This window comes from Chrysoperla carnea, chromosome 1 (assembly GCF_905475395.1).
Source record: "Chrysoperla carnea chromosome 1, inChrCarn1.1, whole genome shotgun sequence".
Taxonomy (NCBI): domain Eukaryota; kingdom Metazoa; phylum Arthropoda; class Insecta; order Neuroptera; family Chrysopidae; genus Chrysoperla; species Chrysoperla carnea.
Genome location: NC_058337.1, coordinates 99216862 through 99242270, shown reverse-complemented (window position 1 = coordinate 99242270; position 25409 = coordinate 99216862). Strand labels below are relative to the sequence as shown.

The 25409-nt window shown below is 28.2% G+C and overlaps 2 protein-coding genes across 2 annotated transcripts in view; one reads left to right on the top strand and one right to left on the bottom strand.

Annotated features, from left to right (window-relative positions):
- Positions 1-15464, bottom strand: part of LOC123305004 (elongation of very long chain fatty acids protein 6) — a 48055-nt gene extending 32591 nt beyond the window's left edge. Inside the window, exon 1 of the mRNA XM_044886593.1 lies at positions 15065-15464. Within this exon, the coding sequence (XP_044742528.1) occupies positions 15065-15390 (326 nt within the window). The 5' untranslated portion in view covers positions 15391-15464. The remainder of the gene's footprint in view (positions 1-15064) is intronic.
- A 2174-nt stretch (positions 15465-17638) lies between these two features.
- LOC123305570 (fas-associated death domain protein) lies at positions 17639-19126 on the top strand. The gene is made up of 3 exons (XM_044887336.1): positions 17639-18037; positions 18109-18449; positions 18818-19126. The coding sequence occupies exons 1-3, from the start codon at positions 17713-17715 to the stop codon at positions 18950-18952; spliced, it is 801 nt and encodes a 266-aa protein (XP_044743271.1). The 5' UTR covers positions 17639-17712; the 3' UTR covers positions 18953-19126.
- The last annotated feature ends 6283 nt before the right edge of the window (positions 19127-25409 follow it).

The window sequence follows — 25409 nt, the reverse complement described above, 5'->3', positions numbered from 1 at the left end:
TTTTCTCATTACTTTGAACTAGAGACTTACCCGCATTCCGAAATGTATTGGAAAATAAATTTATTTTTTAAGCTTACCTGTAACAAAAATAAAAGTGATTAGTTATTTATCTAAAATTACTATAATTCATAAAAAATTATTTAATTTAAATAAATAATTATGATAATTTACATTTGAAAAATAATATTTGTGCAATTTGATTTCTTATTTTCACAATTTTTAATGCATTCAGTTTAATAAGTGTTTTTCAATAATTTTAATTTGATATTTTCTATAACATTAACATGTAAAGAATTGCAAATTAGTCATAAAAGCCTCCATTATCGCCAAAATTTTTCACTGGAAGCGCTGGCATCGATTTTTTTGTCCCTACCATGACTACGCACACAACGAATAAATTTATTGCAGAATATGTGAAAAATTGTTTCAAACTTAGCAATAACAGAGCATTGCGGACAGTGGCGGGGCAAATGAGAGAGAACAATTTTTGTGTCGCATTCCACAGTGCAAGAGGCAGTAGGCGATGATTTACGTCACCCGTGCCTTACTCCGCTTTTTAGCCTAAGAGCAGCTCAAGCTTAAATACACGAAAGAGAGGGAAATGTTTCATAGCTTTTGATTGAAATTTTTCGACACACCTTTGCCGATAAATGCTATCGATAATTAATATCATAACAAAAAAAAAAAAAAAACATAGTATTACATAATTAAATACTTTTTAAATGTTAATTTGAAATAAAAATGAATTATTTTATGATAATTTTAGAATGTTAATTGCAGATGAACAATTATACAAATCTATGTCGATAAAATTAACAGTCAAAATGAAGAGGGGAGATAATAACCTTAATTAAATTTCGATTATATTCGATAGAATTATATTTCAATTTTATTATTCAAAAATTAATACAAATGATATTTAACACAGAATATTAATTATTTATGCGTATATAAATACAGGAATCAGGCTATAGTTTGTATGTTAAATACTACAAACATAATTAATTAAGGCTAAACGATTTATTAGTATTTTAATATTAAAAGAATTTTTGAATTTGTGAATAATTAATTTTGGATCAAGGCTTAGTACGAGGGCGTTTATGATATAATGCAATAATATTTTTAAAACATTATCTAGTTTTTGTTACCTTCAAAATATTTTATTAAAATATAGATTTTTTTTAAATAAAATTTGAATTACTAATTCTAAATTTAGAGAAAAAAATTTTTTATGTTACAAATTTATGTCATAAACTAACAAAACTGATTTTTTAGATCTACAGAAGGGTTTCTTTACATTACGAAAGCAAAATAATTATTCCTAATATTTTTTAACTAGAAGCTATTTTTAACCCCCCGAACTAAAAAAAAGGGTGTTATAAGTTTGACCGCTATGTGTGTGTATGTGCCTGTGTGTTTGTCTGTCTGTGGCATTGTAGCGCCTAAACGGATGAACCGATTTTAATTTTTTTCGGTTTCATTTGAAAGGTAATTTAACGGAGAGTATTCTTAGCTATGTTTCAAGTGCGATATTAGTGTTTCGTACCCGAAAAAATTAAAAAATTGGCGATTATCTTCAAAATCGATTCAGTTTTGAAAAGGCATGACATAATTTTAACATATAAGTAATTACTATGGAAATGAATGGTCAAATAAACCTGGCTCAATTCATTTCGAAAAGAAAAATGGTAAAATAATTAATTCAAAATAATAATTCAAAAGAACCAAGTCAACTCAAATATTTCAATTTAAATATTTCCAAAAATTTGTCCCAAAAAATGATATCTCACTAAGTATCCTTTTCATCTCATCTGATGACCTTGACCATGACTTTTATATTGATTAAAGAAGGAGTGTTATAAGTTTAAAGTGTTTATCTGTGTGTCTGTATGTTTCTCAGTGACAACGTAGCCCTTTAACGGTCGAACCGACTTGATTGAGAACATTTTATAGAAGTTTCCAAAAATCGGTTTGCAAAAATAAAACTCGCATTTGTCGGAGGTTTTTTAAATTTTGTATATTTCACTTGTATTCAATTCACTTGCCTATAGAAATGTTACTTATGTGGTGATAATTAAATTTGGTAAACTAAAACGTCAAAGCAAAATTAATGATTGTCGGAGGAATCATTTAGATAAAAATAACCCAAGACATTTTAAACAAAATTTATATCAATTTCAACATAATCAATTAACTTAATAATGCATTTTTATAATTTCAAATATTTTTTTTTAACTCAAAAGTTTTTTTTTTATTTGAGTAAATTTTTATACCATGTATATGAAATATATCAAAGTATACTAAGTTAAGTTCCAAGTTTGTAACGCTTATAAATAATGAACAAAATTTTTTGTATAGGTGTTCATAAAATCACATAATTAGTCCATTTCCGGTTGTCTGTCTGTCGTCTGTCCGTCTGTCATCACGATAACTCAAAAACTGAAATTTTTACAGCGTGCTCAAGACGTAAAAAGTGAGGTCGAGTTCGTAAATGAGCAACATAGGTCAATTAGGTCTTGGATCCGTAGGACCCATCTTGTAAACCGTTAGAGATAGAAAAAAAGTTTAAATGTAAAAAATGTTTCTTATAAAGTAATAAACAACTTTTTTTGAAACATTTTTTTGTTAACATACTGTTTACTCACGAGAGCACAAATTAGATGCAAATTTTATAGTATATGTGAATACCAGTTGGAAAAGTTGATATCTTTCTTTACTTTTGTGTCGTCAAAAACATACGATTGCTCCATAAACACTGTCTATACATGGTATTTAAATAATTAAGTCAGTCAATTGTTTGTTTTCACTTGTTTAGTTAAATTTTGAAATCAGTTTAATTACAAATAAGAATAACATTTATTTAATTTAAAAGAAAATAGACTAGGCATATACGGTACAGTATTTTTAGAATTATCGGAATTCTATAGAATTTTTTATACTTAGAAAATTATCATATATATGTTTACAGGATGTAATCATAAATTATTTCTGTTTGTTAGTAATGCATATATATTATGTTATGATTTGGATTTTTTGGATTCTTGTCTTTTAATTATACCCAAGACGTCAAAGCGGAAATTGTGAATGTCCAAGGCTGCATCAAAATTTTCCATACGTATTATTTCTGTTAAAAATTTTCGCCGGTGCTTGATTTTAAGTGGTGATAAAAATTGTCTATAGACAATATACAATTTATAAAATTGGTTGAAGTAGTAGATTTCATAATGACAAATTTTCATACAATCATACCCTTTTTCACCACCGTAGGAATTTAATTTCTAAAAGTCCTCAGTGCTAACCTACTGTCAAAGAAACTCGTATGCAAAATTTTCACGGTCCTAGCCCCAGGTGTTTAGGCTGTGCGTTGATATGTCAGTCAGCCAATCAGTCAATCATTATTAAGTTATACTTTTATAAATACAGATATACATACTCCACTCAAAATAGATGAAATATCGCTTACTTTTAAAACTAAAACAAATAGAAGCAATACCACCCATGCCATGCAAAGAAAAAGTAAAGAATGATTTTGAAATACAATTATACAATTTTCCAAAGTTTTTCACAGTTTACTCAGTGCTATAACTTTAAATAAAAAGTACTTCAATTCAAAGTTGTAAACTGTAAAATTTCCTTTCACGTCGTATATATTTATTTATTCGCCTTTTTTTTTCCCAATAGAGCGAGAACATAACTGTTTTGTGCGCTCTACTGGCGCAAATACGAAAGATTGGAAAAATCAAATATGCAAATCGATTGAAAGTACTTTTGTCTCAAACATGTATAAATTAAAGTAAACCTAGAAAAAATCGGAATACTTATACTGATTGTTAACAAATTTTACGAGCCAAACAATATAAGAAATTATTTTATACACTGCATCCTCAAAAAAAATTAGTTGTAAGAAATTATTACAATGCGTTCCCAGTCTATACCTATTTCGAGTGGAGTATACTAAATAATTATACATATAAGAAATACTAAAATGTTGCCGCAAGCATATTAAATATCATCTCTTGTTGAATGGAAGAATGACGTAAATATTGAAATGATTTATATAAATTTATAAATTTAGTCCAGTCATTAAAGGCAAAATACAGCGAAATTGTATAATATATCCAAACAGCACCGATTTGTACATAAATTTGTATTTAGATTCTACTTACCCTCTATTTCAAGGTTTATCCTGTACCGGGGGTTGAATTAACTCTGGGGTTGGATTCCACCCCTTCTCGGGGGTGAAAATTTTTTAATTGTAAATAAGTCCTGAAATGGATAAATTGACTAACTGTAAGCAAATTTTGTTCTATAAAGTATTGATTTTTCAAAAAAATTTTATAGAACCAACGTACCTTAGAATTAATCAATCTATCATCTATACCAGGACTTATTTTCAATAAAACTTTTTTCACTCCCGAGAAAGGATAACATTCGCAACCACGATATAAGCAATCCCCGGTACCGGATCAACTTTGTAATTGAAGGTAAGTAGAACCAAAATCCAAATTTTTATGAAAATAGGTGTTTTTGCAACATTATACGGAAAATATGGTCAATGACTGGACTATAATTTAATAAATACGTAAAAACGAAATTTTTTTTGGGAAAATTTTTTTTACCTTTAAATTTATTAATTACATTTTTAATCAGTAATTTTATAGTTTTAGGTGACAATGACACAACATCCTGTTTAAAACCTGTTTCTATATCCTTTTTCTTTTTATTGAATGAGTTGGATGTACATATCTTGCATCTAATATTTCTAATATATCCCTTAGGATTCATATTTTTATTAAAAAATGTATGCATATGGATGTAGAGATGCAATTGGTCTAATTTTCTTGCACGATAACTCATGAAAACTGTTACCAATATTTTTCTCAACACTATATCTTTTTTAGTTGGTTAAGGCGTAACCAATTCCGTCCGCGTTATGCTTAGGGTAGCGGGTTCGATTCCCGCCGTCGCAACAAAATTAATTTAATTAATAGTTGTGATGAGCTGGTGTAGTGCATGGTATATATATGAAGGAGGTGCACTCAGCCTCTGAAATTGAGGAGCTGATAAATGAAATTATCAGCGGAAAAGTGGTAAAACACATATATGGTATCACAATGGGCTCTATACCCTAAGTGTGTCCGTTTATCATTTATCGTGAGCCACCTCAATTTACAGAACGTATTTTCTAAATGAGAATTCATAACCACGTATTCTTGATGGTGTTTCTCAAAGTGGGCGATATCGACTCCTTGTGGACGTTAGAGGCCTGCAGGGGGGGTCGTAAAGCAAAGGTTATTTGTTACCTATATATTTTAGGTATCTGTATTTTAATGATCAAATAACCTTAAATATTTGAAATATATTTAGTATAAACATTAGTTTTAATTATATGGCATGTAATCGGATGCCATCGGTGTATTATGAAAAACAATAATTTAATTTGCATATTTATAAATACTATCACATAATAAAAAAGGAAGGAAGAATAAGTATGTGTATACTTTTACCTTTAAGAGAAATTTTTGTTTAAAAAAATTAATTTCTTTCATATGTCTAACAATTATATTATATACAAAATAGGGGAAAGTGTTGTACCTAATGTACCAATATGTTAAAATATTCCAACGATTTTCATGAAAGTTATAATGCAGAGGGTTTCGGAGGTAATAGATCGATTTATTGCTAAGTCTCAACAAAAAAACGAGCCAAGCTCGGTCCTCCAGGTACTTTAATTGATAAAAATATGTGAACCATGGTACATACATGAAAAACATCCTAATGTACCTAGGATCAGCCCAACCAACTTTACCTGATGGCTATATCTTCAACATGTAATCGTAATCGATACAGTTCACTCTAAAGAACAGTAAGATTTTTTTACATTGTTAGTTATAAGTGAAGTTAATATAATGTGTTTATTGAGGATTAAAGTAAGAAGTAAAGACCTTGATTATCTCGGCTAGATTTTTTGCGAATGAAATATCACTATATATAATATTTATCTTCATAAAAAGAAGGAAATTTACAAAATCAATTAAGTATTAAAAAAAATATAGTATAATATTGATTAAGAATTTTCCATTACTAATATTAAAAATCTATAGATTTAATTTTCTATGTTTATTCAAGAAAATATATTTACACTTATTCTCTTCAAATAATAGTTTTCCCGGAAATAATATAAATATTGGTATGTATTTTGTAAGAGAAAAATAATGTAAGAAAATTATTAAATATTGCTTATAATATATTGCACAATATTCGCACCGTGTGTGAGTTTTATTGAAGGCGTTTCCATGGTAACGATACACTAATTATAGAATTGTTTGGATGCAAATAAAATTGTATGGATTGCGTTTAAGACTTACATTGAAAATTTAATATTATTGTCTCACAAATTTAAATAAATAATTATGATAATTTACATTTGAAAAATAATATTTGTGCAATTTGATTTCTTATTTTCACAATTTTTAATGCATTAGTGTTTTTCAATAAATTTAATTTGACATTTTCTATAACATTAACATGTAAAGAATTGCAAATTAGTCATAACAGCCTCCTTTAACGCCAAAATTTTTCACTGGAAGCGCTGGCATCGATTTTATTAAATTTCGATTTTTGCCCCAATTCCTAGATAGGAATTGGGGCAAAAAAAAAAATCGAAATTTATTTCGACATATCCTAGAGTTCTCATTTATTATCTTCGATAATATTTATATCGATTTTATTGTCCATACCATAACTACGCACACAACGAATAGCAACCTGGATGCCCGTCAGCATATGTTGGCATTGATAAATACTCCTCTTAAAATTATTGTATGACTTTAATTAAGGATGTACGAGCGCCAGGGCAATTTTGAATAAATCCCCACTTTTTCCAACCTGTCGGTTGGACTAATTATCCTTTAACTTCATTTTATATGACTATTCAAGGGAGACTTGTATTAATTTTCGATTAAAATTGAAATAATAATGTAAACTTTAGTGTGTATTTTTTTTCCTCGTCATTTAAGGATTACCTTATCCTTGTTCAATCTAGGATATACAACGGCTTATCCAATGCATGTACAACACAAACCAACCCCCCCCCCCGGGTTGAATTTCGATGCAGTAAGGCTCACTTTAATAAAGCTAAAATATGACTGAAATATTTATGCACCATGCAAAAAAAAATTCATTTTTTCGTTTTTAATTATACTGAACCCTAATTAATGTTAACTCACAGCAATTAATGCACATAATTAGTTTATTAATTATTTTACGCGAAACAATAAATATTAAATACCATTCATTAATTATAAAATACACCACACTTAAATATTAAATAATACTATTTGTGTAAAAGCTGATTCAAGCAAAAAGTAGCATCACGAAAAAGTTAATTTCAAGCAGTGATGTTAAATAGTGGCTCAATAAATCTGGTACAGATGTCGCTAAATCGGCTGGAATGTGGATATTTATTTTGAGTTTGAAATTAGACAGGAATATATGTCTGGCATCTGAGAGCGATTGCGTTTACTAGTATGCATTAAAGAAAAAGTTACAAAAACTGCTAAATTTTAAAATTATTTTAAGAAAATTTGTATCAAATTATTTTTTATGCCCGTTTAGGAATATAAGGTTTTCCCGGTACTAAGAACGCACCAGATATTAATCTAATAATTCAAACAAGCAAGAGACTGAGTTAAATACCCTGTATAGAAAGTGTTGAATGTCAATACTTTTATTACTTATTATATATCATTATTTTTAATAAATTAAAAGTTTAAAACACCAAAACATTTTTGGCGGCCTTTCGTCGCCATTTGTTTTGGTTTTCGAAAATTATGAAAGTATTTTCTAGAATGTTATTCTATTTTTCGAAAATTTTTCACAAGATTTTGTAGTTTTGGAGAAAATGGATACTAAAGTTTTGTTCCTATTTGAACCCTAACGAGTAAACAATGATCCTTCCGAAAAAATGTTTCAAGCCAAAGTTTTTAATATTTTGTTATAAGAAACATTATTTTTGTTCTATCTCTAACGGATTACGAGATGGGTCCTGAGAACCCAAAACTCAATTGGCCTATGTTGTTCATTTACGAACTCACTTTAACGTCCTGAGCATTTCAGCTCGGTATTTCTTTTCGCTTTTGAGTTATCATAATGATGAACGGACGTACAAACAGGCGGAAATGGACTAATTAGGTGATTTTATGAAAATCTTTACCAAAATTTTGTTCGTAGCATCAATATTTCTAATCGTTACAAACTTGGGACTAAACTTAGTATACCTTGATATATATTTCATAAAAACAGGGTATAGAAAAACGTATTTAAATCATTTTAATGTCAAACAGAGAAATTAGTTTGCTTTAATAGAATCCATCGTTAATTAACGCAATCGCTCTCAGATAATGCTCTTCATACCTTTCTAATTTCAATAAAGAAAGAAATATTCGAAATTCAGCCATCTTAAAATAAATCGAAAACCTTGCTTGCACTCGTACCAAATTTTAATTGTATGCAATGCAGTGTAGATTTTTTATTGTATCTGTATATAGTCATGGTAGGGAGAATCCGTTGGACACGAATGTTTACGTTTCCTCAAATTTTATAAATTGAACCGATCTGGAAAATTTTTTTAATGATTAAAATCACAGATACTGTATAGCATATAAGCGTAAAGTCATACAGTGGAACCTCGATACCCCGAACCTCAAAAGAAATGCAAAAAGCTGCTAGTTAATTAATTTTAAACTAAACAAGTATAGTTCGAAATACAGAAAATATAAGTGCTAAAATTTCGACTTAGAAAGTTATATTTAACTAACTACAAAGGTATTATATTTTACTAACGACTTACGGAGTCTGTTTTTTGAAATTCGAGTTACAGAGTTTAAATATGTACTATCAATATCTCACAAGTGTTCCAGTTACAAAGTCCGATTCGAGGTACATTTTTGGGGTTCAGCAGATGGCATTTTCGATTTACTGAGGATTACGACGTATAAGAAACCTAACCGTTCATCTGCTGGTTAGGTAAGTGGATAATAACTTTACGCTTGTCTTTTAAATGTTCTCGGCTGCTGGACGGACTAAGGGGCCATCCATAAATTACGTCACACTTTAAGGAGTGCGGAGGGGATTAAATGAATGTGACATTATGTGACAGGGATACATGTCAAAATCTAAAATATTAAAACATGAAATCTATACTTTTTCTATGACTTTTTAAAAATTTTGAAACTGCTGTTTTAATTATTTCTAAATATAAAATTGATAAATATGTGACTCATACCAGAGAGGGTACACTAATGTGACCATATATGACAAACACGGGGAGAGGGGCCTTAAAAAACTCATAAAATTTTTGTGACGTAATTTATGGATGGTCTTGATTTCGTTTTTAAAGAACGAAATATTGTTGCTTTTCCAAAAATTTAAGAAAAGTATCAATTTTACGGATACGAATTATTTTCGAAAAAAACTTTATTTTAACTTGATAATTAACCATATCGAAAGTTTAAAGATAAATTAACAAATAAAAATGATTAGTGGTAATAGAGTATTATCGTTAGTCAAAAATAAATCATGAAATTTGAAAAAAGTTAAAATTTATGTAAAAATATACTTAAATATTCTAATTTCGAGTCATAAAAGCACATTTTTCTTTTAAAATATTAAAATTAAAAATCGTAATTTTTAAACTGTATATCACGTGACCTAAAACGCGGTTAAGCCCTGCTGTGATGTCATAGCGGTATGAGTCATAGACCATCAGTTAGTTCAGTGTAGACAGCTCAGATGTCTATGAATATATCTGTCAAATTTATTTGTGTTATTTCGTATAGTGATACCCACATTACGTCATCAAAGTGGATACCCGCGTTTTTGACAGTTTAAAAAAGGTTTAAAATTTAATTTAAGTTTTGGCAAGAAAGCGTGTGTATTTTTCCGAAATAAATTTTTGTTGCTTTTTATTAGCAAAATCAACATTTTGAAGTACTTTTTCAAAAATAGTCGAATACCCTATTAGTAAGGAATGGCCATAAATCTCTTTCTGAAATTTTCTTAGAATAATACACTAATATAATCCGCTTACCCTAATTATACCATGTATATATGAAATATACATAATATATTAAGTTTAGTCTAAAGTTTGTAACGCCTAAAAATATTCATGCTACGAAAAAAATTTTGGTATAGGTGTTCATAGAATCACCTAATTAGTCCATTTCCGGTTGTCCGTCCGACCGTCCGTCTGTGGACACGATAACTCAAAAACGAAAAAAGATATCAAAATGAAATTTTTATAGCGTACTCAGGACCTAAAAACTGAGGTCAAGTTCGTAAATGAGCAATATGGGTCAATTGGGTCTTGGGTCTGTAGGACCCATCTTGTAAACCGTTAGAGATAGAACAAAAGTTTAAATGTAAAAAATGTTCTTTATAAAAAAATATACAACTTTTGTTTGAAAAATTTTTTTGTAAACTTCACTGTTTACCCACGAGGGCGCTTATTAGGTGCAAATTTTATAGTATGCATTAATATGGGAATATCAGTGTGTGTGTACTATTTAAAAGTGGATATCTTTTTTTATTAACGTGACGTCAAAAAACAAACGATTGCTTCATCAACACTGTCTATACATGGTATTTCAACAATTAACTCAGTCAATTGTTTGTTTTCACTTGTTTTTAATTTTTTTTTAAATAACCTCTTCTTTAGTATTTAACTAGGTAACATGGCTTATAGATTGGATTACTGTACAGAGGTTGTGTGGTGTAAACATACAAGATGTCTATTATTATTTATTTAAAAATATGTTTTAATTGTTGATCATAATAATTATAAAAAAAAGTGTATGTTTTTATTACTACCATGTTTTAATATTTGTAATCTTCCAATAAATTAATTATGTGTTTTAATCAATTCAAATCTAATAAAAAATATTCTCTAATTTCCGAGCTAACTACCATATATAGAAACAAATGAACATAAACAATTAACTGAGTTAATTGTGGAAAAACCGGTATAGAATGTGTTGAATGTCAATGCTTGCATTATTTTTAATAAATTAGAAGAGTTTAAAAACCAACACAATAATGGCGCCATTTGTTTAGGTTTCGATAATTAAGAAAATTTTTGAACCTATTTTTTCGTTTTTCAAGAATTTATTGCAAGACCACTAGGTGAAGCTACCTGCAAATTTTCAACTCCTTACCTTTTTTTGGAAAATTGGACACGAAATTTTTGTCTTAATTTGCGCCCTTATGGGTAAACCATGATGTTTACGAAAAAATATATCAAGCAAAAACTGTTTATTTTCTTATAAGGAACATTTTTTAAATTTATATTTTTGCTCTATTTCTAATCGTTTACAAAATGGGTACAATGGACTTTGGTTGCTCATTTACTAACTCAAACTCACTTTTTACGTTCTGAACACGCTATAAAAATTTCAGATTGATATTTCTCTTCGTTTTTGAGTTATCGTGTTGAAGGCCAAACGGAAAACCGGGAATGAAGTAATTAGATGATTTTAAGAACATACCTATATCCAATTTTTTTCGTATCGTCAATATTTGTAAGCGTTACAAACTTGGGGCTAAAATTAATATTTGATATTTATTACATACTAGCGGTCCCGACAGACGTTGTCCTGTCCCGTAAAAACGTAACTCAAATTCATTAATACCTATACTACGTTTCGCCTGTCCGCTAAACCCATCCCGCTAAACCCCAATTTAACTCCTATTTATTGGAGTGGCCTGACCTTCGACCTTTGGCCTGGTCTTTGATAGTAGAGCTCGCTGCGCTCGCATATGGCTCTAATAAATGCCTATTGACAATACCTGAATACTATTAAAAATACATAGTACACATAGTATACATAATGTGATATGATTTATATGCGCTCCCACCATTTAATGAAATTTCATTTTTTTGGTACGGAGCCCTCAAAAACAGTTGTACTGGACCAAATTGTAAATCTAAACCATTCTCGAATCTCCACGAACACACACAAAAAATTTCATCAAAATCGGTCCAGCCGTCTAGGAGGAGTTCAATTACATACACACGCACACAAGAAATATATATATTAAGATATACAAAGTGGACCAAATCTTGAAACGCCCTTCTTATCGAAAACAGTGTTGCCTTCAAAATGGGACTCATATCTTATTAAAGGATTTCTGGAAAATACTACATCTTGATCGTGTGAAGATCACTAAATTTCCGTCTCTGGAATTTTCTTGAAACCGGAAATAAGTTCTTTTTTTTAAATATAGAGTCCAAAATTGTATTTTTATTTAGATTTTTATAAATTCTCGATCAAAAGTCAAAATTTAATCCGAAACCATTTAGCTTTAGTTTTTTTTAAAAAACGATGGAATTAATTTATTTATAGATATAGCAAAAATAAATTAATGTTGACTTTTTAAATTATTTAAATTACACATTAATCTCATTAACCTCATGTTGTCATTGAGTTTGTCCGTAAATGTTTTACATATTATAAATAAAATTGCTCTGACTGTCAAAAACGTTCTCAAGATCAAACAGAAATCTGTTATGAATCTCTCTCAAAGCTCATGTGTCGACACAAAAAATCATAAAGGTACTGACTGCATCTTTGGTAAAGCTAGATTTATATCTATACATGTACACATTAGAAGATTTGCAGAATACAATTTTTACAGCATAGTTTCTTGGCAGTTTTAGGGTTCCGTTGCAATTTTAACGAAACAACAGAACTTTGTTAATTTAATTTTGTAATTTTGAAATCGATTCAAATTTCAGTAAATAAATATTTTATAACAAGCAACGTTATAGAAGCAAGTGAAATAAAAAGTAATGTTCTAAAATTCGTAATTTGAAATTTTTCGGCAAAAAAATTAAATTTTGTATTTTATACTCCCCATCAAATTAGGTGAAATTTATTGAATTTTTTGAAGAAATTTACTGAACTTTTTTACCTTTATTATAAAAATTTTCATGTGCGCAGAAAAAAAATTATTTAGGTAAAAAATGGACGATTTTTCACGTTTTTTTCACAATTTTTTGCAATTTACTCGAACTATGCATTTTAGAGAAAAATTAGCTCGGACAAAAGTAATCGGGTGAAAATTTCCGATTGATTTATACGTACAAACTTTTTCTTATCTTTCATACTTTCTGAAAAGTCAATCCACAATTCATCCACAAACGTAACTACAATTTGCTGTGTTTTTAATTTTTTTAAATTTTTCTTAAAAATCGTGCATTTTTTAAAGAAAATATTTTAAATAAAAGTTATTAAGCATCAAATTTTCAACTATGCATTTTTTATTTTGTGAATAGTAAATATGATCCAAAAAAGTGTGTGGGAAACTTAGAATTCAATCTTTACTAATATTATAAATGCGAAAAAAAACTCTGTCTGCCTGTGTGTTAGGGAATCACGCCTAACACTCAGGCGAATAAATCGATTTAAATAAACTTTGGTACAGAGATAGTGAAGAGCCTGGGAAACGAAAGAGACTACTTTTTTATACGAAAAAAGGGCTTTAGGGGTGGACATAGGGCTTGCAAGTTTGCATGGAAATTACGTTATTTTTAAAGCTGGAAGCTTGAAAGATATTTTTAGGCTTTTGATTAGATATAAATAAATACGACATTCAAAGTTTTTGAAAATTTTACCCTGAAGGGGGTAAAAATAGGGTACCTAATGGAAGTTTTTGGGTGATGACAAAGGGAATTACTTAGCCGATTTGAAAAATTATTTCAAGTATAGAAAGCTTCATTTTCAGCGTGTAACATAGGCTGTTTAAAAAAAATTAGGGTCTGCATCAAAATAATAAGATCGACAAAATTGTGAGCAAAAGGAGAATAAGTGACGGCATATGAAATTAAGGTTATAATACAATAATCTTTGTATTTTTTAAACTGAAATTGTCCAGCGAAGCGGATAGTTCGCAGCTAGTCCTCTATAAAACTTTGCTCTTTTAATGCCATAGTTTGAAGTTAACACCCCGTATATACGTGGTATTCAGATCCTTCAAGTTTTGTACATACGTTAAACATAAAACAGGTTGGAAAGAATAAATAAGTTCAACCAATCGTTGTATATAGCCTACAAATTTTTCGGAAACTTTCTCGAAAACGGCACATTAGTTTAAATATCTTCACTTCAAACTTGTTCTCAATCAAAGATTAATGAACATTTATTTTTTTCATTCTTTTTTTTTTAACTTTTCTTCTATCTTCTACTGTATCATTTTTGAGGATCTCACATATTAATTATCCGTAGTTTAGGTTTCCTTGTTCAAAAACATTAAATCATTTTTTAAGGTGAATATCACGATCTCAAAGAATGGCACACTAAGTTATAGACAGGCGGACATCGAATAATACAATAATTTTATGAACACCTGTAGCAAAATGTTTTCCCTTCAACAATATTTCTGAGTGTAACTTTAACCTTAGACTAAATTTAATACAACCCCTCAAATATTACACAATAAATTTAATACACCCCTCATTGTTACATATAAACACTAAGCAGGGTATTTAAAAAGTGAACGATTAGAAAAATTAGAATTTTTCAACGGGTTTGCATAAAAGTCAATGTATATAAACAAACAGTAAAAATTTTCGTACAATGAATAAATCAATTCGCTACAATTAAAAACATAACAACAAGACCGAAAATTTAAAAATTAAGTAAAATTTAAATTAACAGATACTTAAAAAACTTAATTTTAAAATTTTTAATTACAGTTATTATCAAAAAAAATTAACATAAATCAACTTTTTTTGTTTTCATGGTGTTTAAATAAACGAAGGCATATAACACAAAATTAATATTTATTTAGCCGCGTTTTTTTAAAAAGGTGAATATTTTTAAATGAAATATTTGACTGATGATCACTTTTAGGTTATCAACGTGAAAGTAAGCATACCTCACATTCAATTCTACTCTAAAGTAGTACATGCCGTTCAATCATTTTATTCACAAATTACAACAAAAAAAAAAAAGAAGAATTTTGTGTCATTTATTAAAAAGGATAAAAAATTTGTTTTCAAACTTACCTTGGCACGCATACTGAATGATGAAGTCCGTAATGTTTTAAAACATGAAATAATTCTGGAGCAGTTCGAGTAAAACCGATTATAGAAAAACATGCTAAACATGTGTTCCAAAATGATAGTAAACCTCGTAATTCAAATCGCGGTCTATTTTGCATATAATGTTGACCGCCGAATATAATAATCATATATAATCCCGTATAATAAAAACCTAATGTCCAATTTTCCACCATCCATTTCCTGGTTTCTTGATGTATGAAATCCTCTTCAAAATTAAAAATATAAGAATAATTTGGCATTGTTACTTCCATATTACTGACACTAGCCATTATTAATGTGATTTAGATTTTAATTTATACTTAATTATATCACAAAAAAAATATTGAAATAAAATCACAATATGAAAATAAATTATAAATAAAAAAAATTCACTCCCGGTTTTATAGTTTTTATAAATTAAACATAATTTTAATGAATATTTTAAGTGAATTCTTTTTTAATTGACCAGCAATAATGTATCAGTGACTGATTTTTAGCAAGCACACCTCACAAGCTAACCGTTTTCTCATCAGTTCGGCTGGCTTTAAAGAGGAGGTTCCCATATTCAAATCATTGAAATGCGCATGCGTTTGTAATATACACTTGTATCGTATATTTATGACTCACAGAATTCATTTGTTACAATCTGCAAAAAAAAATTTTCTGTATCTAATTGTTTTCATTTGATAATCTCCTCAAGTGATTATGACAATTTTACTTTATGGCGAGATAGTTCACTAAAGATCATTCGATTTTTTAAATACTTTTTATCATCAATTCTAGATAAGTTAGGTGCAATTTTCCAATGTACATTTATTTTTATTATAAACTTTGACCGGCTCGACTAGTACCTAAAACTCATCAATTAATTATGTTCTGCAAATATCATAAATCGTGAACACATCAGGTGATATCATTGATTGAAAAATTTTATTATGTTTCTTATTGAAAAACACAAATATCTTACAGATGTATAGATTTCTTTTATCTTTTCGGATTAAATATTCATTAAAATATTATGGACAAACGAATATTAATTAAAATATGAACACGTTTTTATTCGAATTTCATTTTTAGTATTCCGTACCAACGTTTTAAAAACGTATCACTTTTAGATGATAATATGATAATTTCGATTGTATGCAAAATTGTTAGCTGACTGATATTTTTATAACAGAAGGGCGATATCCAATTATACACATTGGAATTCCGGGTAAAAGAATGCACAAAATGTGATGTCACCAATAAATTTCAATGTATCGACTAAAAACATATTTGAAACAGTTAAATGTTATAGTAAATGTCAACAAATGTCAATAAATGTCAAATTAAAATTATTGAAAAATAAAAATTAATTTAACTTGTTGCATTGAAAATAAGAAACGGAATTGTATAAATAATATTTTTTAAATGTAAATTATCATAATTACTTATTTAAATTTGTTAGACAATAATATTAGATTTTCAATGTAAGCTATGGATGCAATCCATTCAATTATATGCATCCATACAATTATATTAATAAAGTAGAGTATCATTACCATGGAAACGCCTCCAGTAAAACTCATGCACGGGGCGAATACGTGTTTTTTATGTTATTTTGAACAAATGTTTACCTAAGAAAATTCTCAGAAGCTCTATCACGGGACCCAAAAAATTTTGAATTGCATCAAGCTTCAAATTGATGGATATCAATTTTTTTTTTTTTTTTAATCTAAAAGGTAGATTATCGAATAATTATTATTTGATGATTTTCCTATCAGAATAAAAAAAAACGAAAAACCGACGATTAAAACCTTGGGGACGCAATAAAAATTTTCTTATGAATACAGTTGTTTTCTAATGAAAACTGCAGACTAAAAATTCACAAAATAAAAACTTCGAATTGATCAAAGTCACTTTTATCATACACATTAAATTTGGTAAAACATTAAATATAAACCGATAAACTTTTATTTGATATTGAATGTGAACTTATTCTATATCCAAATCATCTTTACGAACCAGTGCAACGAAGTTAAATTTGCACTTGACCGATTTTTTATTTTAAATACTGTATTCTTCTTTTTAAAATTTTAATTATAGAATTTCAAATTTTAAACAATTATTTTTCGTAAAACTATATTTGCTCAAACTTTTTCTCAAAAGAATATTATGAAAATATTTTTGCTTTTACGGACCAGAAACTTTTCTACACATTCTGGCGCCTTTTTAAATCATTGATGTTTTTGTCAATTGTTATGAAAAAATCAGGCACCTAAAAAACGGATGTAGTTTTTCTCAAATACTATGCTAAAAATTATCAATGTATAATATTTTCTCAAAAAATACATACAAATACAAAATTTACGTTTTTCTGAATTCTAGAATTTATCGCCATCTACTAGAGTACTAGACAATATAAAAATGTCAACTTTTAAGATTCGGTTGATAAAATCAAAGAATATTAAACAACTAACAAATGCATACCAAATTACCAAATGACAAGACAAGTGAAATGTTGACAGCAAAGAGCATCCTATAGTCTTTGGGTGACAGTTGTTACGATTGTCAGTTATTTAACCAAAAAAAGTGATTAAAACAGAAAAAGTATTTAAAGATTCAGCGATAAAATGTTTCTCTCTTATGATCGTTTAAAACTTGATTTTATTACAATGTGCAGTCAGTACATAAATAACATAAATTTCTTTGAACTGAAAAAATTTTATGAAAAAGATTTGAACTCAGTGCGACGTTTGAGTTATTGTGATAAATTAGAAGATTTAATTAATTTGTTAGAAAAAGCAGATATTTTAACTAAAGAGAATGTTGCACCACTGCGACAAATAGCATTAAGAATTGGAGAACAAAGCCTTATAGAGGTTTTAAATTATATTCACTTTTACGAAAATCAACAATACAGGGAACACAGACATTTTCCAGCTCGAACAAATACATGTTAGTTTCTGATTTCAAATGAGAAACAAGAAAAATTAGTAATTACTAAATTTATTTGTAAATATTTTTAGGTTTGAACTATAGTCAATCAAATCAAATTAACCATGAACCTCCGACAGTATCAAATGGTACTCAACAAATGCCACCTGTTAGACCAAGTGCTCCTGAATACATGCCATCAATACAAATAAATGTCCCTCAAGATCATACGCATATGGCACCAAATGACCTTCCTACCTCACGACCAAACACACAATATGATGATGTCGTAAGAGATAAATGCTTTAAACATATTTCTGAACGTTTAGGTAATAAATGGAAGATAGTAGGTCGATATTTGGGCTTACGTGAAGGTACAATGGACGTTATATATAGAAAGCATAGAAATGATATGCCAACGCAAATATTGGAGGTTTGAAATTAAATGTTTTATTAAATTTACTCTTAAGCGACTTTTCTTAACACAAAGTGTCTATTGCCGCCACGGATATCCGTGCCTATAATTTATATAACTAATATAAAATATATCCCTGCCTATAATTTCAGACACGCATTGTGATCCTTAAAGACACGGATATCCCTGGCGGGTGGCAATAGCAGCAATCTTAAAAATGCTTCTAGACCGGGAGGAAAAAAAATTCACAGGGTCTGTTAATTTGGTTTTTCCTGATGTTCTAGGAGTATTTTTAAGAAAAATCGCTAAGTTTAAATATATACCATGTTTTTTACTCGTGATCTTCCGATTATATTATCTTACAACTACAGTAATTTTTTTTCCAGATGTTACATACATTCGAAGAAGATCCTATGTATGAACGAAGAAAATTAAGAACAAATTTAACGCACGCTTTGAGAAAAGCAAAGCGAGAGGATTTGATCATAGCTGTCGCACACTTTTTTGATTCGTATCCGTAATCATTCTGTCTAAAATGTCGAATTTAATTTAATGTTGATTTAATTTTAATTTTTTATATTTATACAAAAATTTTTACGGTCAAGACTTGATATACATTGATCCAGCAAAACCTTGTTAGCCAAAACAAGGAAGCAATGCAAAAATTTTAAAAAACACTGATCAAACAAATTTCTTTAAACAAAACGATTTGTGTAAATATGTTTTGTTTAACAAAATTTCCAATTCACAGTAATCAAATAATACCTTTTGTTACAATAAAGAAAATATTTTTCAGAAAGTATTATATAAAAAGTAGCTGTTGTTTTGTACCATATATTGATAGGCAAGATTATACAAAACCTTTTTAAAAAATATTGTACTCGATGCCATCACACAGTGACAAATAGGGAATATTCATGTATTTTTTTTATATTTTTTATTCATTGTTTACACCGTTATAACAAAGTAAAAAATATAAATACTGCTTAAAAATGCTGTATTTAAGTGTAAAAAAATATTTAAAATACATTATAATTTTGAGATATTTAAACGCAGTTTTTTGGCGCTCTCTGTTGATGACGTATAAGTATGTGATCTGTCAATTTTTTACTTTAAAAAAATGAATTTACAACACAGAATTTACACTCGTTATTATTAAGTTTTCTAATAAAAAGCCGTAGAATAGTATAATTTAATGAAATACCATATAAAATGTAAGTAATTAATATCATACAGTATGTCAACAAATTTGACAAGCCCGTACTTTGATGTCACGTCCGTATAAAAATTTGAATTTCCGTTTTAGAAATTTTTAATTGCCTTCACTGAATTTGTATTTTGATTAATTAATTTTAAGTTATTAAAAAGATATTAATTACTAAAATAATGGTTTAGTTGAAATGTCCAGTCATTAAAGTTACGGAAGAAAAATATTTGAACGAAATTTAAATTTCATGAATATTCCCTATTGTTTTTAAACAAAAAATTTTTTACTCAACAAAACTATTTGTTAAACAACGTTTCGTTTTGTTTGATCAATATTTGATGATTTCTATTACAAGCAAGTACAAAACAGAATTTTAAATAACATTGTTTTTGCTAGATCAGTGTATGTTGAGCCCAAAAATGTGATTTATACAAGGAGATTAGCTAAACTTATATTGGTACAAAGTTGTTTTGTTTGGGAGCTTTGTGATTCTAAAATTGAAATTATTTTTTTAAAATAAATTTAAGTGGATTGTAAAACGTGGCTGAAAAACAAAACCATATCAAAATTGTGATTAGTTTAATTAGAACATGAAGGTTTTAGTAATTAATTATTTCATTTCTACGCCAATGAGAGAATAATCATTTATAGCAATTCTAAGCTGTTTGTGATATTCTTCTGTAGATATGTAAAATATTTTTGGTAGGGTATCTAGAAAACGTCGTATGCCAGCACGATAGTTAAAATATATTTCTTTGTACTTATTAACAAATCGACTAAAGTCTAGGGGCATTTAAGAACCAAAGTATACGAGGTCATGAACTAGGTGCTTATGATATTGGCATGGCATGTTCTCTAAGTACTAACTGCTCTATTAACAGATATTTCTAAATATAAAGAATATTGAGCATAATTGTTCGCTGCCGATGATTAAAATTAAAAATTTCGAGTACCACATGAGATTAATCGAATCTTACTAAAAATACTTTTTATTGTTAATAAACAATTAACTGATTATAAATTTTTTACGTATATCTATTATCTTTTGCTGTCAATTACTAAAATCATTGCTGGATTGATACTAATCATAATTTTAATAAGATTTATTAGGGAAATAGAAAAATCCGCTTTGAATTAATTAAAATATTTCAAAATTAAAACATTAGGGCCGTACAGCTCCCAAACAACTTTATAACTATTAGAATGTCGTAAAAATTTTTATACAACGTTTTTACTTAAATTTTATTATAAGTTTCTTTTACTAATGCCAGTATGCTGTCCGGCACGGTTGGACTATGTATTATAAATTATAACGATGCCCTCATCATATAGGACAGTATACTGATGTTAATAAAGGAACGAAAGTTATTTTTGTTATAAAATGATCTTGTGAATGTCGGAAATGTTATTGATAATTTGAAATTTAAAATTATGTATTTTATTATCTAAATAAAAATATTTTGAAAACAGTTATGAATTAGCAACATTTTTAATATGGAGGATGTCTTCAAAAGGTCTGTACAAGTCTTAAGTCTGAATTAGACAATCCAAAAACCTTGAAAAATTCATAGTTATAGAGTTCCTTAAGGTTTTTTCAAAATTTTAAGACCAAATATTTTTATTCCAGGATATCAAAAACATAAAAATTAAAATTAAAAAATAGATACCTCGAATACAAAATTAATCAATTTAGGCAAACAAAATTTCAGCCTGACAATTATTAAATGAAACATTTTTAAAAAAATCATTGGTAAATGAAACAATTAACAAAATATTTCGAATAAATGTATTATTCTATTAGGTTAATATCTAAATTACTACTTAAAAATTATAATGATTAAAAAAACTGATATAGGTGTTTCCACAACAGTAAAAAATATAATAATAATTTATTATTATTAATTGATTATATAAAAATAACGTTCAAACAATTCAATAACGTTAACTGCACTTAAAATTAAACACAAGCATTTGTACCACACTTTGAAAATATTAAATTATATGATCTAAGGTACCACATCACAGCAAATACAAAATTATAGATAATATTCTCATTTCTTAAATTTTATGGGATTCCCCTAATAAAGTTCATTTAAAAAAATAATGGATTACCGGTACCTACTTTCACTTTTCTTAGCGAGCGCCATAGAATAATATAACCTAACGGGCGAGCGCTCAGTAATTTAACTGAGCTGAGCGTTCTTTTTAGCTAAAAGCAATTTTTCTATTTAAAAAAAAAAAAAAAAAATAACTTAAAAACTTGTTAAAATTTATATTATGTCCTGAATGTACGTATTTATCATTTTTCATGTTAAAAAAAGTTAGTTTTATTCGAAATGCTTTTCGATTCGTATTAGCCAACGTTATAACCCGTTATAATAATAATGTATTAGTTCATTTATTTGAAAACGATACAGATAACCTAATTTTAAGACAATCTCACCTCTGATCAGGAGGAAAATATAAACCACTAAGTTTCATCCAGCTGCTTTCAATCCTAGGGGAGATATACACGCATCCTAAAAGTGAAAAAAAAAAGAATCTCATAGAAATAGCTGCCGATCGATATTCATGTGTTTCCTGTTTCGACAGTTGCAGTCATGTTGAAAAAGTCTCCTACGAATTACTTTGATTTTAAGGGTTAACTCCTCTTGATTGAGATTGATTACAAAAACCTCATCTATCTCTCGTCCATATCTCGACGGATCATAATTTTTGAACCATGCTCCAGGGCGAAAATGATTGCATTCTATGACCCATGCCTAGCTAGAACACGATTTATGATTTTCGATGATGTCTGATATACCTACATTACAATACAAATCATGATCAAATATAAAATTCAAATAAAACAAAAATGAAGCAAATCGTTTCTGGAGAAAAAAACTTTTAGATCATATTGAAAAATTTAATCGACTAATTAGAGTTTCGACATTCAAAGTGTGGTCCATTACTGTAATGTATTTTTGTAAATTTTTTATATTATTAAAACGAAACTTTTGACCTTATAATTTTGTTGATCGCATGGATATCACAACAAGATACATTAAATGTCGCGCTTATACCTAATGAACGATTTTGGATAGTAATTTATTATGACGATATGAAATTTAATTTAATATAATTAATTTTTGTTATCCGGTTAAAAAGTTAATTAATTTTTTTATGTAAGTGCAATTGATAAACTTAATTTCAACTTGCTTTGCCCAAGGAGACAATTATCATACTGTATTTTAAAAATTAAAGTTGTTATTCTAATTACCTATTCATTTCCTCGGAAATTTTCAAAATAATAAACTTACTTAATTTTTGTGTTTATTACATTGAATTGTTCTGTCTCATTTGCTAATTAAGGGTTTGGACCTTGGATTCTTAAATGGTTTCCCATAGATCAGAATTCCTCAAACAAACGGCCCCACGTACCCCTGTAAAAGTTTCCAGACGACAGTGAAACCCTCCCTCCCCTAAAAATAAGAATATCTCTCCTTATATAAAATAAGTTTTTTTTATTTTATAATCAAAGTTAACAAATACAGTGTCGAAAAAATATATATTCAGGATTAATGTGATAGGTGGGATTGTTTCTTGTCGCAAATTGAGTCGATTTTAAGAGTTATTTTGGAAAATTTGAACCTTAATCCTGACTGAGCATCAATTCAATTTCCGTGTTTCGCTTTTATCACGATACGAGGTGTAAAACCCACTCTCATATAGGTATGTTGTTGCGAAGGATAAAATAAAATTCACCGCTTTGCCTGAGAGTTCAGAATATTTTTCCTGTCTAACTACCCAAAAAAGAAGAGTGTCAGCTGCGGACATTTCTAATTACTCCTGAAATACATATAGCTAATTAAATAATCGTTTTTTATATGTATAAATAAGCTAAAATTAATTAATAATTGTTTTTATGTATAAATATATGTTAATTTTTTTATTTATAAATAAAATAATATTTTTATATACAGAGTGATCAGTTTTGACATTCCACTCCCTTTTGTTTCTTAGTTGGGGTACGAAATTTTGAAAAATAAAATATAATATCTATATGCGATGGGCACATTTTAGAAATGTACTACGTATTAAATAGTTTTTAATCTTGTTTATTTTAAGGGAAAAATTTTTTTGGTCCAACATCTATTATGAGAGCTATTTGATTTTCTATAGGATCAGTACTTTTTTTTAGATTTTGAAATTTTATGAGCTCCTGTAAACAAAAACATAATTTTTTTTCAAAATTCCATATATTTTTCAAAAGTTATGGCAAGAGGACATTGTGCATTTGGCGTTCATAAAATATAAAAGTACCCAATGTTTGAAATTAAATATCCATACACCGCTATTACATTTTGCCAAAAAATATACAAAAAGAAAATTACGTGGCTAATTGAATTTTAATTGCCACCATATTACCAAGTCAGCACGGTAGGTATTTATAATAGATTCAATATTCGAAGCTTAATATACTTTTTCAAGCTTCCTAAAAACTATAAATAATATCCTCGGGGTACTAAATTTGGAAAAATCATCCTCTTCATAAAATCAGATTGTGTTGGTATGGAATTAGGCATTTTCAATTCTCTATGTCTTACAGTTTTGGAGAAAACCTCTGTAAATCTTATGCGTTCGTCGACCAGAAATTTTTTGCACATGTTTTTTATGATTCGAGATTGCAATAACTTAAATTAATTTTTTCTCAAACTAAGAATAAAAGTTAAAATCGGACACCCGGTATAAAACTAAATGCATCTAATAAGAGGTGAAAAATGTTTTTTAAAAAATTTTTTTTTTTGTTTATCTTTAAATAATCAAAAATTTGACACCATAAAAGTAATTAATATAATCAAAAATTTATCTACACACTTCGACTTTGACTTTCAACAAAATGATAAGACGACATAGAATACATTTTTGCCAAGTCCTTGATAAATATGTGTACCATGAGAATAAATCGAATGATTTAAGGGCAAAGGTAAGATTTAGCTTACTAGGAAAAGGAAATCTTTTAATCAAATTTGGTTAATACTTAATCAATACTTCGGCCTATGGAGACCAAGTCTAAAGCAGAAAATTTTGGAAAAGATTGAAAATTTGATATTAAATTTTCACGCTATTTGTGATAAAAGATGTTACAGCATAATTTACACTGATCTGAAAATAATTAAGGGTAGGCGGTATTTGCAAATATTTTTAAGATGGAATTTGCCTCAACAACGCCCATAATCTTGGCATGTAAAATGATATTTTATACTAGTTGGGTATATTTTTCTGATCTCAGAAAAAACTTAACAATGGGAACATAAACAATGAGAGCTAAATTCCGTATATTTCTGCTTTAAGAAAAAATCAGACCGATGTCAGGTTGTTGCCAATCTTTGGAGTAAAAATTGTACAATTTTTCTAAAAAAAATTCGACATTTTTAGACAAAAATTGCTATAAAATTATTATTGAATTATTACTATTTAAAAAAAATTTTAACGTGAAATCAATAAGTTTTAATAGTAATAAGTTTGTGCAGAAATTTTATGAAATTAGCCGATACAAGTGATCCCATCCTTTGGATAGAGTTAGCATTTTCAAAAGCCATAACATTTGATGTCTTAAAAAATAAAATTATTTAATTAAATTCTAAGGTAATTCTATGATATTTTTAAATAAAACTGACTAAAATGATCTACTAATTCAAAAAGTGAAAAATAATTGATCATCTCACTTACAGGAAAGATGGTACCTAAAAATTCACCATTTGATTTAATTGATATCATTTATTTGT